The 20231-nt window shown below is 52.4% G+C and overlaps 3 protein-coding genes across 3 annotated transcripts; 2 read left to right on the forward strand and 1 right to left on the reverse strand.

Annotated features, from left to right (window-relative positions):
- Window positions 1-4671: 4671 nt before the first annotated feature.
- J4E78_010973 (uncharacterized protein) lies at window positions 4672-5190 on the forward strand (the record flags this gene model as incomplete). Its single annotated transcript, XM_049371547.1, has 1 exon — window positions 4672-5190. The coding sequence occupies one exon, from the start codon at window positions 4672-4674 to the stop codon at window positions 5188-5190; it is 519 nt and encodes a 172-aa protein (XP_049216735.1).
- A 2374-nt stretch (window positions 5191-7564) lies between these two features.
- Window positions 7565-8035, reverse strand: J4E78_010974 (uncharacterized protein; the record flags this gene model as incomplete). Its single annotated transcript, XM_049371548.1, has 2 exons — window positions 7565-7862; window positions 7911-8035. 2 exons carry the CDS (start codon window positions 8033-8035, stop codon window positions 7565-7567), a joined length of 423 nt encoding a protein of 140 aa, XP_049216736.1.
- A 10681-nt stretch (window positions 8036-18716) lies between these two features.
- Window positions 18717-19310, forward strand: J4E78_010975 (uncharacterized protein; the record flags this gene model as incomplete). The annotated part of the gene is made up of 1 exon (XM_049371549.1): window positions 18717-19310. The coding sequence occupies one exon, from the start codon at window positions 18717-18719 to the stop codon at window positions 19308-19310; it is 594 nt and encodes a 197-aa protein (XP_049216737.1).
- Window positions 19311-20231: the final 921 nt, after the last annotated feature.

The following is a 20231-nucleotide window of genomic DNA, read 5'->3' on the forward strand; positions in this document are numbered from 1 at the left end:
TGTGAGTGATGGTGAAGACATCACTTGAACAAGCTGTCACTGTCAAGCTCAGCATAGTCGCTGCTGGATGATGAGACTATTAGAAACAATTAGGGCTGGCTTGCGTAACGGCTGTAGGCATCAATAAAAGTCACACTGTTCGAATTGTGATAGCCTACATTGACTATCAAGCACGCAGACTTACCAGTGACGCCAGAAAAGCCCTCCTTTTTCGTGCGAAGCGATAAATCTGCCCACGCGAAGATCCGTACATCATGCTCGTGCTACACCACCACACCTTGAAGGGACTGATTCAACATCAGCATCCCTGTACTGGTCAGGCAGGCGTCTCTTCGTCACGGGGTCTCAGCATGGAAGACACCAAGAAAAGGGAGCGGTGAAGGCGACGCTCGAGACACCAAAACGAATGTCTGGTCTGGCCGAGTGTTTCACGGCTATGAGACGACAAGCGACAAAATCTCGGAGGTAGAAACAGCCAGCAGATATGCAGATGTGTCGGGACAACAAAGAATACACCCAAAGACAATAGAACATTAGTACCTGTGCAGTCTTTAACTCACCCGAAAACGATGCTGTTGCTGTTCCTTGTATGCATCGCTGCTCAGCAATAGCATCTCCGTCAGACATAGCGACCGTGCCGCAGGTATTGCCGTATGAAGCCATGCTGTCCATGAGTGTCAACTACACTCGTCTTTGTCAGCTTCCATGGCGTGACCTTTGCTCATGAGACGAAGCGCGGGACATTTCTCGTACCTCAGCGTCTCAGGGTCTCCGACAAAATCTGTGCTCCTGGATCATCACGACAGTGCAAGACATTCTGGACTCGAGAAGCTCTTTGTGTAAAAGCCTAGCTCACTGACAGTTCGGATAACGGTGCGGGCGGTGTAAGACAGGTCTGAGACTTCAGGATTCGTCGTTTGTTTTGCTGATGCAAGAGTGCGAAAGTTTGACGCAGCATGCAGGACCTCACAGCTCTTCCGCTAGATATTCTATGTTTCGTATTAGGTAGAAGCAAATCGCAGTTCCACGAAGGAGAAAATTTTAGCATGCGTTATGATAGACGAGCTGACGAAGAAAGCTCACCCCAAAAAGAAGTGCAAGGTACAGGCAAAGACCAGTGCTTTTCGTCTTCTCTGGTGGTGAATCGGCGACAGTAAAACGTGCAGAGATTCCTGTGACCGTTTGGATCCTAGTTTTGCCGCACTCGATACTTGTGGGGACTCTTGAACACGTCACTGATTTACGAGACGACGTGCGCATGTTGCCCTGTCACGCTTCTCTGAACTCTCATACTATCACTTTGCTAATCTTTGTACGATCCTCTTACTGCCTGCTCCTTCTTCTTCGTCGCAAATTAGTGTTACAATTACATCTTCGTGGTCTTCAACTGTGCATGAAGTAACTCCAACGCACCTGTCCAGCCAAGAGGTATCGCTTTTTCTATGATAGCATCTCTTGCACCGCAATTCAGTTCCCGATACAGCAGATTATCCTATAACTGTAAAGCTATGATATTGTCTCGCTCTTGTCTCCACACTCTACAACCATTCATAGTCGATCTGCATTACACTGGTCCAGCTATCATGAAGCTAACTTCACCCTTCGATCGGAGCACGCATCAGGACCACACTATGTTCAACATGCATATCTACAATTTCTCTCTTCTTGTGTTCTGAAGCGACTAGTTACCGGCGATTTGAACTGCGGACTTGATCTGGTCTGATCGCGCTCAGGGCACGACTCAAAAGAGTGAGCCCCATGCTAGCACAACAGATGATAGTGTTTGGGGCTGAGTGCGTCAATACATGCGATCAATCGTCCCCCTGAGGCACCGTCAAAGGCTGCATTCGACCGATATAGCGCTGCTACAGGCAATGCATCACGATCGCAGGTCTGCATGCTTATGGGTGCGAGGCGTCTAACCGACTCGTACTCTCACGCTATTGAGACAGGCACGATCATTAGTCAACATCTTGATGAACGCCAGATATCTTAGAGTAGAAGCAAGCTGAAATGACTCTCGATCGGGTTTGACAGAATGCAGACAGTTGGCCCTAAGCCCCAAGAAGTCATCACCATCACATACGCAAAATTAGTCCTCAACTCGAAGAAGCGAGATCACAATCATCAGAGCCCACAAGCCCCGCAGCATTGCGAGACCGCAGTTCATCGATGGCGATCTTCTCAACTAACTTTACATCGGTGGAATGAGATAACTCGATGCTCCCTGTGTAACTTCGAAGGCGAAGGCCGTGGTCTTGGAGAAGCATACCATTCATGACCCAGATCTAATCGCTTGTGGTAGGACGGGGGTATGCATGCCATGATATTGACTTCGCCGTCCAGATACCGCTGCAAGAACTCACCAGCGTGAACGCGATGGAGACGATGCACTATGTTCCGGACGAAGCTGGAAGTGGTGTCGCAAGACAGCAGATACATCTGCGTATCCGATCATCCTTTAATGATAATGTTTGAGCAGCACATGACCATTGTCGACCTTGAGGGGACCTGAGAATGGTGCCGAGGTGTGAGCGATAATGCCATGCCATCTTGCACCGCCGCCCATGATGCCGTGCGTCCTCTTCCCACTGTCGTTCGCACTTGAACCAATGGCACATACAGTGGAGAAGGGGTTTGCCTGGGAGTCAGATCGATGCTTGGTCCCGGAAGCGCTGGGAGGACACAAGTCTCATTCTCGTCGCATCATCATGTCGAGCCAAAGATTCAGATCACACTCATGATGACGCTTCGCAACCACAGAGCTGGTGGGTGGAATCATAACTCATGACCGTGTTGCGACAGGAACGCTTCCAAGCATCGGCTTCAACCTAGATCTGAAGCTCTTCGTCTAGTAGATCCAGAACGCATATCTGATAGGGGTTTCAGACAATATTCACTTGTCTTTCCTGCGCGTCCGATCGAGACTTTCCCCACCATACCGCGCCAGGCGTCATCGAGAGAAAAGTAGCCTATTCTTCTTCGCGCGAGCGTGCTGTTATATGCGCCGATGTGCTGGAAACTGCACTTGGAATCAGAGCTGCCTCTCGCGCATTACGAGCAGCGCGTGGCCGCACATGTGTTGATATGCATCGGTACGATACAGATCACGTCGTGTCACTAAGTGATGATGGGCGCTGAGCTTGTAAAAATCATTATTGCCCTTGACGTTGGTTAGGGATGGCGGGGGCGTCGTCACGCTAGTCGAAAAGGCCTAGCGTCGACGCGGGAGAATAGAAACTCCGACCCCGGAAGCGGCCGCGCTCGCCATCGAAACGCTGAGAACGCGACCTCCACTCCGACCACCATCACCGCCATCGTCCCTAACCATCTCGACCTTACTTGCTAGCCGTTTTCAACCACAGCCACCGTCTCTCGTCAGCTCCTGGCCTCCGCTCCTCTTCGCCAGCCTGTCGCCTTGCCTCAGTCCGCCATCCCCCGGGACCTTTGACGTGCGCACGGCGTTGTCGGCCTACAGCCCACGCGTCGGCGACTCACGCGTCAAAGGGGCGGTTCTCAAGCAGTCACAGGCTGTGCGGACACGACGGGGACAGCAGTTCACGAGCCGACACCGCGCTTCCGTTCCACCCAGCACCATTCGCCGAGCTGGATACAACGAGTCAGGGCTGCTCTCCGCGCACAACGCGTCAAAAGCCCGGGCGGGTGGGTTTCCCTTGCGCCTGCTTCATCGCAAGGGGGATATCACTTGTGAGTGATACTTCTGCACCATGGTCCGCTGGCTTGTCCCCAAGAAGGGTGTGCCCGTGTTGGCAAGCGTGAGATCGGACCCTGCTGCACAGTCACCATGTGTCTTGGTCGTGAAGTACAACGAGGAGCCATTGCAGCTTAGCTTCCATTTACAATGCACGAATTTCATTCATGGCTTCGATGATGAGCCAACGTTTACTTTGATCTATGATGCTGACAACCTGATGCGCGACGCGACTACGCTCAGCGATGCTACCACGTCCCTTTCCCACGACCAGTTGACCTCCATCGCACGCGCCGGAAATCCCCAAATAAGAGCATTGGCTTTGACGCTCGCGAAGCCATGCAAGATCAGGTGGCCTTCTTCAACCGCTACCTTCACATCGAAGAGCGGATATGAGGCCCCCTTCCACCGCCTGGCTGCCCTCGCGAAAGCTACAGCGATCGATATCACCTTCGACTACAATTGGGTGCACGCCAACAATCGTCTTCCTCTGGAACGCTTGTTCAAAGAGATGGGAGCGTTTTCGGGGGTCTCTGAGAGTGCCGATGGATATAGATACGCGAATTGGACAATCTTCTGTACCGTTGAAGAAGACCACCAACTACCACCTTCGTACACAAACGCGGTGGGCGCAGGTGCATCGCAAAAGCGACCCAGGCGTGGTAGGTTATCCCGTGTCACAATCACATCCTCGACAATTACTCATACGCAAGATAGTTACACCGCCCTCGCAGCCAGCATCGCCGCCTCATAAACGTCCGCACTACGATCAAGGGTCGCCCACAGAAGTCGCGACATCCTCACCTTGTCCATCCGGCACATCCCATCATTCGCCATCCGAGAAGGAGGAAGCGAAGTTAATAAGTGCACACCCATCTCCATACGCCAGTGCCGAGCTCGCCTTCCAAGACGTCGTCAATAAGGCCGTTGAAGCTCAGCTTCCAGCCCTGGTCGAAAGCATGTTGCCCAACATTCTCAGGAGCATATTGCCGGATGTCCTTCATAGATCCCTTGCTCCCAGACGATCACCGTCTTCGTCGCCTCCCCCTAGAGCCAGCTGTACGCCCCAACCTTCGCCTTCCCTTGGCACACTCATAGCCGACCGCCTGGAAGTTCTGGCCAAGGATCACTTGGCTTCGATCTTTGCCGATGCCAATGACCAAGCGTACAGCCTCCGTGTTCAAGCTGAGGGAGAGTTTGAGGACGTGGTTGCCGACCACAAGCTCGATGTCGACACAATCAAGGAGGACTGCATACGAGAGCTTGGTGAAGTGGTTGACGACAAGCTGTGCAAGTTCAAGGAGGAGACTGAGGAGATTGTCGAAACTGCCGTGGAAGAAGTGGGCACCAAGAGCGGTAAAATTCGCGACGACTTTTGCGACGGGCTGGAGGAGTTCGTGAAGATAGCTTCTGCTTCACTCAAGAAGTTGAGAGAAGGAAAAGGCTACCGCGATCGTATGTCGACGAGTCAAGACTAAGCATCATGAAGGTATTCACTACATGATGGATCCTCAACTGTTGCTTGTGTTGTCATTGCCGTCTGACGCTTAGACGTTGTTTCCTGTCTCATCATACAACGCATGCCTTGCAAGGTCGCATAGTCGCATGTGACTGGTGCTTTTTGACTCCCGTGCAGCCTCTCGCTCTCCAAAGCATCTTCGTCAGCCTTCTTCGGAGTCGAACTTCACCCTTTTACCCAGCTATTTGCTAGGCTTGCACAGACCGATTACCGAACGCTGGGATCGTATTCCGCTTTGCGCACCGTTTTTCTCAAAGACTTCACCGGTTTTCCATCATGGCAGTGATTAGCGGACTCTTGATATGATGTCGACGCCTTCATACCATGGCAATCGTGCGATCAGGGATGAGATAATAGACTGCGTGTTCCACCCACATTCGGGTCAAGTCCTGGTTTGAGCTGGTGAACAACATTATACCTGAGTACACGGTATGATTGCGATAGCGTGAATACTCGTGCGATCAGGGCACATCCGTCAGTATCGCCATTTCATGCCGCCAGAAACGGAAGGCAGAATGAATGTTGAAACAAGTGTTCAGACCGAAGGAGCAGCGCGACGTTGGCTCTGTCGCAGGCGCGACGTATGTGATTAGCCCCCTGCATCGGCTGGAGCAAGAGATCATAACGAACCTCATCAGATCGTTCCAGCCTGCGCGGCCGAGCCAGACGACTTGTGTCGCATCGTATAGTGCGCCTTATCTCACGCTGCATATGAGGGCCGATCGAGCCCCAAAGCCCGCTTTACGTTTTGTCAGCTGCCGGCGTCAAAGCACGAGGTCTTTTCTCAACCACCACATATGAAAACGCCAGCAGCTGTTACGGTGTAGCTAGGATGAGGATATAAGCTCTTGAGAAAGCAATGTCGCGGAAGAACTCAATGCCTCATCTACCAATAGATTCGACTGGTGATTGAACGAACGGCCGCAACAACGCTTGTCTCACCCATCCTGGCATGCGCGATAACCCGAATACAATGTCGCACCCACCAAGATCAGGTGCTTCTCATGACCGCGCAGTCCGGTTAGTCTTCGCATCCAGATGTAGCTCTCGGTCGTTCTATCGCGCTCCGAAACCTCGTCCCGGCTCAGGTAACTCCTGCAGACTGCCGTCAGGCCAGTAGTAGGAGGGACATGTCAGAAGCATTAGCATTGGCGCAAATCGTTTGTTCTTCGGGTGGTGAAGAGATACAGCGCTTAGTGTCAGGTCTTGTTCAGATGGTGATGGTTGTCGGCATGGCTACTCTCCCAGCTTCTGACATAGGACCTTGTTGTCGGCTGCAGCGTTCGGGTCTTCTAACACCACCCTCGGATGTGCATCCAGCGGCCACATATGCGGCTCTAAACATTTGGAATTGTACATTACTCGTTGGAGACGCCGACTCGACGCAGCCGGCGGAGGCGAGCACGGAAGACACATGCTTCTCAACGCTGATTCAACCTCCGGGGCAGTGTCAGTATGGGTTTAGTCTATTCGCCTGCTTGCAAGACATTTCATCTCCACCAGATATGCGGTCACCGCTACGTTCCCATACACTATTGCCATACGAAAGCGTCCCCTTCAAAGGCACACTAATGTTCCTTCTCCGCAACCGTGCTGATCCGTCGCCCCGCTTCTTGTACGTTGCTGACGTCCGCAACAATCGATTATAGACTACGGTTTGCAACGAAGCTGCCGTCCCAGATTGCGCATACTTCACTGGTACTCGTTTCCAGTTCTTTACCCACACATCATACACGTCGTTGACTGCGTAGACGCTTTGATCATGAGAACCTACGAACGCGCGTCGCTATGTCTGGAAGCAGCTTTTGGTTTCCAGGTTAACGTGCTTGAGGTACTGGCAGTGAGCATGATCCTAACTCTTCGTGGTCACGATATACGCTGACTTCTCACACCGACACAGCCCACGTCTGCATCCAGGCTACCTCTTGGCCCTGCCCCGGCGCTGATAGCAAGCAAGCTCATCCGTGCTGCGAGATTTTACCCACATGCCGGTCCCCAAGATAATTGAATGGCGATGCTTCTCTAAGCTATCTGATATTCACTTGTACGTTGCGCGTTGTCAGCCAGGTAACCTCCATACAAAGCGACGACTTCTCGCTAACATCTACCCGTATTTGTGATTACGGACACCTGCAGTTGAGCATGCAGCAAAAGCAAGCGGCCCACACCTTCTCTTCATGGTCGGAGATCCTGTGTCTAGATGAACAACATCATTTCAGCAACATTTCGTTCATGAAAGCAGACTGGAACGCATCACGGCTCGAGGAAAGAAGACAATAGAGAAGTCTGCTCATTTCTATTCGCGGATCCCTCAATCTCCTCTCGCTATGTCCTCAAGAACTGTACAAGCCGAAGCTCTTGGGCCCAACGTACGTCTCCTGCCCGTCCTTCTTCTCGATCTGGTCCGCGGAGATGGTGTGGTTGCCAACCGTGAAGGAGATTGGTGTGATCTGCTGGCTCACGGAGAAGTTGAGGCTGCCATCATCTTCCCTGATCACGGCAAAAGTGCGCGAAGATCTCTTGCATGTACCTTCGGAGACACTCGGAAGAGCTCCATCGCCCTTGGCAGACGTGTCGCACTCGGTGGGGATTGTCTCGCCGTTCGCATGCTGACGGACTTGGAAGTCGTAGCTGCGCGCTTGTTAGATGGGCGACGAGTGACGGGGAAAGAAGACGTACTAGCACAGTCCGCCGTCAGCGACACAGTATGCAGAGAAGTTGTCGACATCGTATCGAGGCGTGACATCGGCTGCGGCGCTGGCCACGGCAACAGCAAAGAAAGACGCAAAAGCGGAGAACCTCATGATGATCAGGAGGAGGAGGTATGTATTTAGAAGAGAGATGAAAGCTCTTCCGATGTTGTTGCAAATGGACAGATCAGAAGATGTAAGATGCGGATAACTCGAGGTCTTTACGTTGGCGACCACTCTACGCTTACCCACCGCTACATTGCGCGACTAGCTGCCTTGGTAAGCTGATCGCGAGCACGTTACGTCTTGCCTCGTTAGTATACCCTATTTCCACAGCGATCTTTCTATGAATAGCGGTGTGCAGCTCGATGTGGAAGCTTATCCTGACGTCTTACCCCCGCGGTATCGCCGAATACGATGTACGAAATGACCCGAGTCTTCCGAGACTACCGCGGCTAATGTTGCATAGTGCGCCGACGTGGTGTATGCAATTCTGCCGAGTCTTCGGGCGTAAGCATCATCTTGTTCTGCGGAATCTTCTGCATGATCCGTTGTTGTACGAGGTCGGGCGTACGTGGGATTGTAGTGTGTGTGGTATCGAGGTTACTACGCTTCAGGATTTCTTGTTCGTGATATGGGTGTATGCGATGAATCTCATCCTACCGCTCGAATTAGTAGTCCCCAATGTGAACGCGCTAACTGCGCACGGCAGCCGACCTCGCGTTGTGCTCGCGCTGCTCCCTTCTCTCTGAGATTCGTCGGGATACTCAAACGACCGCCTGGCATAGTCACGGCAAGACTGGATATAACGGCAAACTTGATGTCAGATTGTCAAGCGGCCCAGGGTGGCAATCCGCTCTATCTTAGCGCCTTGCGACACCTTCGCTTGCACAATGGCAAGTGTTTTGTTACCCTGGAAGCTCGTGAGAGATCCTCGCATAAGGGGCTGAGCGGACAGCCGAGAAGGGATTCGAGGGTCGTTGTGTGTGACCTGAAGTCTCGCAAGTCATGGTCCGGCATGAGGGTATCTGGTAGAGGAAGAACATAAACGTGTCGAAAGATCTACTCGACATCATGAGACACACAGTAGCATGAGCTTCACATTGAACAATGATAAGATACTTCAACTTCTTGCATGTATTCTGTAAGCCGTGGGTTTCGACCACGAGAGTCGCGTTATCGCGCTGTCACGAATTGTCCAGTCGCAAATTGTTCGCGGACGGGGTCGCAACAGCGGACTACATTCTGGGTACCCTGTTTTCCAGGAACTCATCTGGGTCGTCACTCTCGAGCCACACTGGGCATTCGACGGGAGTCTGTTCAAGAGCCGTCGTTAGACCGCCAACCTCGCGCCCAATTCTCCAAAATCCGTTCCTGGTCTTCCGCATTAGAACCCCAGTACGGAACACAGAGTTCACCACCGCGAGTACGCAAACCTCTCGCATGATATATTCCGTGAATATCAAGAAAGGGACAATCCTTCCCGCTGCAATGCGTCTCGCTCAGTTCGTAACTCCACCAACCCGCCGCATAAGCTTTTACAAATTCTTGTTGGCTTGGCATGCGTCCTCCTTTCCTGATCTTGTTTAGCCAGTTCCAGGACTGAATTAACACCGACAGAATGTCACTGCGCTTGTTAAGGGTTGAGTGATGGGATGAGTAGAACGGGTGGATATACGGGAACGGTAGATTGGCGAGGAAATGAAGCGTCGTTCTGTAGGCCAGAGCAAAGTTACAGGGGCACCAGGTCTCAAGTTCCTCTGATGAAGCAGGTAGCGATGCGAGGTCGAAGCCAGAAGTTGAGAAGGCATTGGAAAGATGGTCCCGCAATCGGCACGGAGGACATGTACGGTTCCTGTTGATCATAGCGAGGTCGTCGTCCGGAGGTTCATATCGAAGCGGCTCCCAAGGGGCGGAGGCAAGTGGTCGTGAATCAATTGTTTCCCCATACTGGGCAGAGCAGGGAAAGTCGTGGCATTGACTGAGTATCTCCCACGCATATCGCCCACGCTCGAAGATCTGGGATCTAATCTGGAATTCCTAATCCAGTCAGCAATGCATGCGCAGAAGCATACAGGGTGAGGAATGTACGCTTAGCTGCTGGCTACCTGGGGCTAACAGACTACTCCAGTTTGGGTGGTTGTGTGGACTTGGACCAGCCCAACACTTCCTGAAATGATTCCAACCCTCATATGCGTCTTTCCAGGGCTGTTGAAGGTCGGGATAAACGCGTGAATAGCCGCCGAGTATGAGGTCTGGATCAGAATGAAGAAAGGTTGGGGGGCAAGCTGACGTCCAGCCGGACAAAGGGCCAGTACCGTCATTTCTAGTCGGTGTAGTGAGGTTGCCGGCATCGAGTGAAGAGTAAAAGGAGCCCAGCAATAACAGAGTAGTCCAAGATACAATCTTCTTAGCGAATGGTCGGTCTAGAAAATAGTTAGCAATGCTGGGACTTGGTATTCAGGGCGAGAAATCTGGGGAGTGATGAGCTTACTCCAGATAAACCATCGAGCTCCCTTCATTGCCACACCACCAACAAACGCTACAACTACACCGGGAATGCGAAAGCTCATTGTTCCGACGTGCCAGACACTACTGAGAAGTTGCGGTGGTATATGATTGGGGAGCTTATCAGTGAACCGTGTGCAACATTGACGAACTTTTGCTGATAGAGGCAGTGTTGCCAAAGGGTTTCTGTCAAGGTAGGCCAGCTGGTGTGCGTCGAGCGGGATACTAAGTGCTTTTCTGTACCTGGGAAATTGAAGAGTATTGTATCGATCATCGTGCATGCTTGATACGCTTGGGATGCTGGGTCTGCGATTTGCGTTATGGATCGGTGGAGACACGAACTCCGAAGCGACGTGGAGATCTGACAGAGGAATCGCCATGGAGAGAGGGAGAATGAGCTAGATTCTGACAGATGCGAATCGTAGCAAGAACTGGGGTTCTGTCAGAACATCATGTTGGTCATGAAAAAATTAATTCAACTTGCGTGGCCACGACGGAGCGATATCGAAGCAAAGTAACTTCTCTGCTAGATTGAGTGGTGGAGATCTGGCACAAAAAGACTGCGTACTCGGGTAGTACGGACTCGGGAGCAACAAAGACTTCCAGGACTCCTTTCATCGCGACGATGCCGTCCTTAGAAAGAGTCCGAAACAGGTCATCATCAATGGGAAGTCTACATTCTTCCCAGCTGCATAGGCATTTCTGAACGGCTGTCAGGCTACGCCCCGTTGTTCATCAGGCAAGGGTTCCAAAAGCGAATGCTAAGACGTTTCATTGGAAGCCTTCCGCCCCGATATCTCTTTGTTGCCTTTTGTTTGGCACCTGCATTCGTCATAAGTCACTCATAGAAGTGGTGCCATCGGGCTTTGGTATATGTGTGAGTGCGCACTGTCCAGAGACGTTGTCCCTGGTCGTAGACCGCGTACGTAAACTCAGAGCGTGACAAGAAAGAATCACAGTCTACCAAAAGCAATGGATTGTGGCGGTTGTCTTTGAACAGTGTTGCGAGACGACGAAGAGATGACTGCGCGCCACAGGAGCCTGTCTCGGCGTCATCCAAGAGCACTGTGTGAGGATGACACCAGGTTCGTCAGGCCGAAGGGCCGCTCTCCAGGCCTGGTATGCTTCGCCAGACCTCCGATGAGCTGTCCACGCTCTACTTCACCTACAGGCTCTGTTCCTATCATGTCCGGGCTCGAATTGTATGCATGGAGGTGGGGCTGGACGTCGTGGTGCGGATCTGCAAGGTGTGCGTGGTTGCGTTGTCGTCATACGATGGATCGGTGTAAAGACGTATCGGTAAGAGAGGCTCGTCGACAGCGCTCGATCTAGTGGCGTGGCTGCTTCCCTAACGAGAGATGTTAGCGATGACTACAGGAATTGGGTGCTATGTACAATGCCTACCTGTTCACACTGAACCGTCCAGTTGCTTCGTCCATAGCCTCCACCACGATTCATTGCCCAAGTCTTGTATTCATTCCAATGCCGTCGAGACAACCGCCAGCATTTGCGCTGACGGCCCTGATGAACGCTGCAGTCCTGCGTCGACTCGATGGATGGTCGTGATGAGGGCGTACTCTGTGTCGAGATACTTGCAGTGGGAGTTGCCGCAGGGCAGCCTTTGCTGACGATACACGAACGACAGCCGGCTCGACACAATGCCCGTATGCAACTGTGTCTTGACTGCCCAATGTCGCATCTCCATCGGTTATATGTGCGCTGTTTGCGAGTCGTCGGTAAGGCCGCGGTCTCGTACGAAGGTCAGCGCATGGCCCGTTGCTGGGTGATGGGATGGTTCGGCGGATGGGGCCTTCAGAATCGGAGTCGACACTGTCGCACATACTGTACAGTGAGAGCGCGCCCACCCTGTGGTCGTTGCAGTTGTTGCACGGCCCAACCCCGAAGTGTGCCACTGGACCAGTCCAGAGAGGAATGCGAGACCCGAAGGGCGAAGCACAGCCTTGATGTATTCTTCGTCGGGAGCGGCATTCGAGAGCTGCCTATGGCGGACGGAATGAGTGGGTGAAGGCTGCAGGGGTGCGAACGGGTATGGAGGCATACTCGCGCATTGGCGTACGAGCAACGCTGAGGTGCGGTATCGGTTGCGTGTGTTGTCGGTATGGGTCTGGCATCGCGACGGTGCTAGCGACGGCGTATCCGCTAGGGTAGCCAAATGCTATGGGATGTATGTCGATTCGATGCGCGTGATACCATGCGTTGTAGGCGACATCCTGGGTCGCATGAGTGTGCGGTCGGTGTATCGGGTGGTGTACGCAGTCGGGTGGGTGGTCCTGGCCGGGGCGGCGTGTGAGTTCAGGGCCCTCTGGCCGTCGCAATCCTCTCGAGTCACGCGACCGGACGGACGAGGCTGCGCGTACGCGTGTGGAGAAGGACAGTTGAACATATCGAGTGAGAGGAGCGGGTGGGCCATGGTAGGTCATGTCAACCGCCGTGCTGGGTACCATGACGCCATGTTTGTGAGCGATGCGTATGGGTAGCGACAAATAGCGATTGAATGCGCATTGACGGCTACGGCGATGGGTTTGTGGCTTGTTTGGTGCTTCGAGGTGGGGTCGGCATGTTGATGTGTGATGGTGAGGGCGGCTTACTGAGGGTGGCTCGCTGAGGGCGGGGCCCTGCAGTCAGCAGAGGGCGCGGCGTTCCTCCAACGCGGCCCGGCACGGACCGCCGACGGGCGCAGCTGCAGGCACACTTCGCCAGCTGCCGTGCGCCTTCCATTGACGTCTGCATCGTGAGGGTTTGATCACATTCCGACCAAACCAGGAAAGTGCGGCAAACCCCAGCAAGCAGCATTCAGGCCTATGATCGAGCGATGCAGCCGTCGCGTCTTTGACTAGACCTGAGCACATTCTGGCTGCTGCAGTCAGGCAAATCGAGCTGTTCAGACGCCGTCCTCCGTCGACGATCACTATCTCCAATAGCCCGACCAGCTCCGCGTTATATGTCCGTATACATGCCTTGCAAAGTCAGCAAAGAAAGCATTAGCTATCTCATCTAAAACTGTCTGCCCGATGCTGCTGTTCCAGTCTCCACGACCCCAGGCCATGTATCCGCCTGCTGTGGTCTCCACCGCTTTCGTGTCGTCACGACGAAGAAAGACGTCGGCAAAGATAACGCGCGCGAGAAGACGCCGCATGCTAGGCGCAAATGACTTCAGTCTGGTTGCTCGACCCGCGTTGAGAGCGGCCTCCTGCGCTGCGGTCCGCGTTCGCCTTGTCCAGTCCGCATGAAGCCACTGCCGCCCTGCTATATTATAGAAACAAGCCGTAGTATCCTTTTCCGTTCGCGAGAATGGTACGCGGTCGAGGACGAGTACGTACTTGCAGACGTTGGCTTCGCTCCGCTCGATTGGGTATCCCCGTGGCACGCGGGCATGTATTTGAGGTCGGGCTGAACGGATGACGTGGAGGTATCTGTTACTGCATCTGGCTGTCAGTATGCCATGATCCAAGCACGTCATCCGCGCATAAGTCACCAGCTAACTGAACTTGGATACCCTAGCGGCTGCGAATGGGCTGAGAACGTCGCAGTGCCGTGATACTACGCACTGAAAGGTGGAATAGCACTGCAAAGCCGTCGCACGTTAAACACGTTGATGCCGTAGGTTGAGCATGCTGAACCTGTCATAACAGCGATGCCAAAGGCGCGTCTTTTCAGTTCTCGTTCATATTAGATCTTGTCATGGTCGGTGTTCGAGTCGGGCTCACCTGGGCCATCACAAGCACGCGTGGACGTAATAACCCCATCGGGAGCCCTCTGCTCCAACTCCGCATGAAGTTGTCTTAACCGAAGGGGAAGTGGCAGCAAGAAGCGAGTCAGCTGCGTCTTGGAGCTGTGTCCGTGCTCTGGCAGAGGAAGCCCTTCGCTTTCGACCCACACTCGAATTGGCTTTCATGGCCTCAAGTAGCGGGATGGGACACTTGACTACGACTCTAGGACTACTTCACCTACCACAACGCATGCTGATCTCATGATCTTAACGTGCAGACTATTCTGTTTCTACAAAGTAGAATTCCGGGCATACGTCCCTGAAACACGTTCATGAACGCACAACGTTTTCTTCGCAGTCTAAGCCTCAAAGAATTAGTTCTGTTGACCTTTCTGGATTCGCGTCACCGGACGCCGTATTCCACCAGTCTGTGAACCAGGCCGCCGACTGACGCGCAGACCCACCGAAGGCTCGGACTCTATAGTACCTTCGGGTCCCAAACTCTTCTTGATGTCTTGGAGTCGCTCGCCCATGGCCTGAGCCTGCAGGTTGCGAATCTTCGTACAACATTCGACACATGCCAATTCACTGTTCAACATTCCCGAAGCCCAACTCATCTTGTAGCGATTGTTCGATTCTGAAAGCCAGTGGACGAACAAGTCATAGCAGTTTGACATGACCGTCAGGGTGATGTGGCTGGTGTGGACAAGATACTCGGCGTCATTTGCGAAGGCGGCTCGATTCTGCGATTGACGCAGGTAACTGACCATGACGGCGCCGTCGAGCGCGCGCTCTGCTAGCTTATTGGGCATGTAAGTACCATGAGATAAGGACTCTTTCCGCTAGGGCTGATGTGTTTCTTGGTTCTATGAGGGTTAGCACCGTCCTAGAACGTCCGCATGAAGAGGGACTTGCCTCTTCTTCATTCAAAATCCATCCGAATCGGTACACGGAACAAACCCATTGACTGTTGCATAAGCAGACACATAATATTCTCTAGCCGCGTGCGGCTCAGCCTGCGGAAAAGCGCTCGGCAAGTATTCGTATTCCTCCTTCAATAGGGGCGGGGTGAAGAGGGTACTGAGTGGGAATCCGATCGGAACCCTAATGCTCTATGGCCCTCGGCAGGCTCAGGTTTCGGCGATTTTAGGTGTCGAAAGCAGCAGCGTAGCATCTCGGCCTCGTTTGTCCACACATAACGGACGCGCATGTCTTTGACAAGTTCCCTGGCCTAGTTGCTGATAAATCGAGTCTGTTTGTTTTGAGACTGTATAGCTTCGTCGAGACTCTTTAGGTGCGCTTGTAGCTCGGGTGGGCGGTGATCATCGGATATGTCCAGCTTAAGGCCGCGACGACGGTAGGCTCGTTTGATAGCGTCGACGTTGGTGGACTGGCTCTTCGACGATAATGATACCAATTAAGTCTTTGTTAACAGGCCAGAGGAGTCTTAGAGAAGTCTCATATTGGCTTAGGTAAGTGATGGGTTGTTTTGGAGAGGACCTTTACGTTCTGAGGTGGGTTGCAAGAGTCAGACGCGGAGGTAGAGTCTCGCTTTCTCTTATGTGCTATGATAGGCAGTCTGAGAACCGAACCGTGGAGCTGATATTGCGCGATGTCGTTTAAGGCGAGGGTGTCAGTACGATCGCGATGCCTCACCTATGGGACTAGCAGCGCTGGGCCCACCGACCCTAGCGGCCATGCGCCTCATCGTATCGATCGGGAAGAACTTCATCAACTGCTGAAGCTATGGAACCTTGACTTGCCATCATCGTTGAGTCACAATCATGGATCGCTGGCATTCACCTCGATACTTTGTCCGGAGGCTGGAGGGGCCACTCCGTAATCTCTTTTGATCCCTCAGGCGAGTCGGCCAGCAAACAACGAATGAGGCGAGTGAAGAGGGATACGGAACGGAATACCATTACCAGACAAGAGAGCCAAGCGCAAACAGCGATCGACACGATCCCGGTGCCCAGACCAGAAGGCTCTGCCCAACGACTTCATCTTTCATAAGTTCGACGATGACCGCCACTGGGGCGTCGGAGAAAGCACTCAGCTCGCCTTGCATATCCGGGGTACAAGAAGAACTCCTCAGTAGGTACTGTTTGCCCAGGACAGTCGGAATCGCCACCATGCGAAGTCGCGATATGGGAATGGACTCGCGTTTCGACATGTTTCGTTCATCACATCTCTTTATACACCTGTGACTTGTTAGGAGCATAGCTGTTGGCGGTCTCTTTCCCCAGCTCGAGGCAGAGGGTCACACTTGGGAGCCGTGTGGCGTGAGCGGGGAACTGCCAGTCCTGCGTGGTGGCTATGGCCGGGATGTTCTGACGAGTCGTACTCGCTATCCGTGGCATTTGGCGGTGGTGGATGTGCTTGTAGATGTTGCTGAACTTGTGGGCCTTGGAGTAGATGTTTGCAGTAGTAGCGGTCGGAGAGTAGTAGGGTCGCTTACGTCACTGGAAGCCGGAAGGGCCGGCAAAACTTCGGTGCGACACATGCATTCGGCATGCTTCCAGTGATGCACGCAACCCCACCCCCACCACTGCCCTCTGCCGTCTACCATTTCGAGACCACGGCTCTCCGCCCACGAGAGTACTGAGCTCTCCCAGGAACCCTTTTATTTCCCCCAATAATGCCAAGCCACGATTATTACGTTGATGCGAAGTCTGAGGCAAATGCCACTGGAGGCACCGTTCATGCCATTACGTCAAGAACCTCGTTGGGGCAAGGAAGCGGATGGTTCCTCCACCATGTGGTTATTGTATTCAGTATGTTAGTCTGCACCCATTAATTATGCAGCTCATAGTCGCAGTGCGCTTATCGCAATAGCGCGCACTTACACAAAGCTTCATCTTCTCTTTTCTCTTCGACAGTGTATGGCGTGGCGCCCGTCCGATGACTGCTGCCCAGCCTACTCAAACAAATGATACGACGCTTCAGGATCAACCTCCTTCCAATACAGCTTCCAATCCGACAAGATGCTATTCTCGAAAACGGGCATTGGAAGATGGAAATGCTGTCACTGAGCGACGGGCTTGTCTGACCACCGCACATGTCATTTTCGCCGCCGCCGAAATACCTGGGACCCGCGGCTGCATCTCGTAACTTCCCCCTCGGCAGGCTACTTCAAGCCGCTCCGTAAAACTGACTGCTGCAATTGCTGGTAGAGCTAACCAAGTGCAGATGTGATGGGTACAGTTAGCAGTTGCTCTTCCGATCATTGCTACCTCGGATCTATTGGACTAATCTGGGAATGATAGCGCTTCTCCCTGCCGACCCCGCAATGCAGGGTCATATCACATACCGCAGTCACCTGCAACAAGCAATTCGCAGGAAACGCCGTATGGTCATGGTCAGATACCAAATATCTTCGTTGTGATCCTTGCTGAGAGTGCATACTTGCTGGGCATCTTTTGCCGGGAAACAACAACCGAATACTTTACTCTTAATACGACATCAGAAGGAAAGCTGGAAACTCTTGAGTTACATTGAGCTATCACCGGCTGCAAGTATGGTGCACGTACAGCCGAGGACTGAATCAGCCTGAGGACACGACCCATGGCTCGCAAGCCAGACACGCGGATCGACAGGCCTTAGTGGACTCTCTGGAGGCACGTCGCGATATGGCTTTGACACGAAGACGCGATCAGGTACCTCTCGGTCATCTGCATCGTTACCAGAAGAATGAATTCCCAATCCACTGAATCTTCTCTCGAAATGGAACGCACAGCAGAAGGCCGCACAGGAATTACTGATTCCGTGAGAGACAAAGATCGTGAGCCGCGTCACACGGTACTCCTGGTTTGTGTAGCTGTGGAGAGTAGCTCATATCTTGACTATGCAACGAGTTAATGTGTCTTGGACCATAGGAACAACAGGCTGCCGGATGCCATCCAGCCGTGGTCCAGTCATATACATGCGATGATAGCATTCCCGACGACCTTACACACACCTGTTGACCTACAAAGCGGCTGCTTATCTCGTGATATCCAATGCGTCTGTTGCGTCATGCGCGCGCATGAGACTTGGAAGGTAGCACTGTCTTTTCCACCTCCCGCGCTAGTCAACAGATCATGTCGGTGAAGTGAATATGACTACCTCATGCACGCTCATCGCAGTCTCTCCAGTGTGCTGAGTCACACTACCGATCTACATGATGCCGAGTGCGGAACTGCAGCGCTCTCGAGTGCTTCTTACCGCCTGTCGACTTCAAGACTTGACCGCAGTGTCTGTTGTCTTGGCGCATGGACCCAGTGAGCCCATCTCATGCAGACTCCATCCATTACGGCCCATGAGTGCTTTCATATGTGACAGCGAGCGCGTACCATGCAAAAGATCTATCTCACAGCACGAACAATGCCAGTGGTCAGCCAGTTCTGCCCACGGGTGGACGAACACGCTCATACAGCGCCAAGACACTAGCAAACGGGAGTGCGCATTCAAAACAAACCCGACGCTCATACGTTGATCCCACTACTGGCCGGTCTCACTATATATCAAAAGAGAGGATCTCAGTCTTTCGAGCGCTCCATCGGAGCTACCGCTGTCATCATGGCGCCGCGCAAGAAGAGCGTCCTCCCCACGGCTACCGAAACACCCATCTTCTCTTCGGCGCAGCGCAACAAAGCCGGTGTCAAAAAGCCCTCTAAGACAGAGAAACAGGCGCAGCAACCCACGGTCGCTCAATCTCCCGTACGCCTGCCCCCGGCTCGGCCGCTATCGCCATTTCATTACGACGAATACGAGGCGCCTCCATCTCCTCCGCCTCCGCCATCGTCCACCCCCAAAAGTCCCAGGAAGAAGAACACCAAGCCAATCATCCCGTTCGACAAGGTCACCACAATCCCGATGTCTCAACTGCGAGCTCAGCAAGCCGACCGCTCGGCCATCCTCAGGAAGGGTTCCTCACTCATCCCCCGCGATCCCGCTGTACACATCTTCAACTTCCACAATGCATGGCGCAAGCACCTCTTCAACCGTGATATGGATCCGGCTCTGCAGTTCGCGGCACCCGAGCTGAGGACGATGCTGGGCTTGAGTCCAAAGTGGAAAGATCCGACCAAGACGAAGGTTCCGAAGAAGAGGACCCCGTTTGGAGAGGGCTTCATGGCGCTTTACAAGGGCGGAGAGGATGAGGAAATGTAGGTGTACCTGGTTTGGGGTGTGGAACATCTGTGAGAAGTTGTCACGTTGGTGAAAAGGGAACTAGGTGATGTGCGCGAGATGACGGCTTTGACGACGCAGTCTTCCAGTCCCAGGTAGAAGGATTTCATACGATCTTGTCGTATTGCTCTTGTACCGGAAGCGCCGTTGCTAGTGCCAGCGCGCTCTTTTGCCTCAATGTCACCATAAAGTTGAGTAGTTCTAATCATACATTCTCCTCAGCTGCTCTTGATTCATAGTGACGAATATGTGTAATGATAAGGTTCCCGCAGCAGATCACCCGCTTGCGCTGCCGTGTGCAAAAGGTGAGTGCCTCCAGATCAAACGCAAGATGACCAAAAGGAGTACGTGTTGTTCGATCTCACCACTAAAGATTCGGTAGAGGATTAGATCAAAGATTCCAGCGCGGGCTATAATATTCAGTCTCTTTTAAAACACACTTCGAGATGCTAAAGCGTAACTAACATGCTAACCTCTGCACAAAGCACATCTAGCTAGACATAAGTTAGACTTGCTAGACCGTTAGATGCGTGCCTTCGTAATACTTAGAGCCTTTAGGTATTTTATACAAGTAAAGATCTATTACTAGCATAGTTGTGTAGTTAACCTAAATAGAAAGCAAGAGTATTATTACTATACAAAGTTACTGTTTTACTAATTTAGCTATAATTATCTCTATAACCTTCTAAGCTTACATAAAGCGTATATTAAATAATACACTATTATTCTTGTTATATTAGATTTGCCTATACTAGAGTAATAAGAGAACTAAGTAAACATGTATAAGATTCTAGAGCTTAAAACTCTAGGTTAAGTATTATTAATAAAATAGAAGTTTTTATTATAGTAGTAATATATCTAATAGAACTATAGTGTTAATATAGTATAACTATATAAAGTCTA

The sequence above is a fragment of the Alternaria triticimaculans genome (assembly GCF_023758025.1).
Source record: "Alternaria triticimaculans strain BMP 0046 chromosome Unknown scaffold_44, whole genome shotgun sequence".
NCBI lineage: Eukaryota > Fungi > Ascomycota > Dothideomycetes > Pleosporales > Pleosporaceae > Alternaria > Alternaria triticimaculans.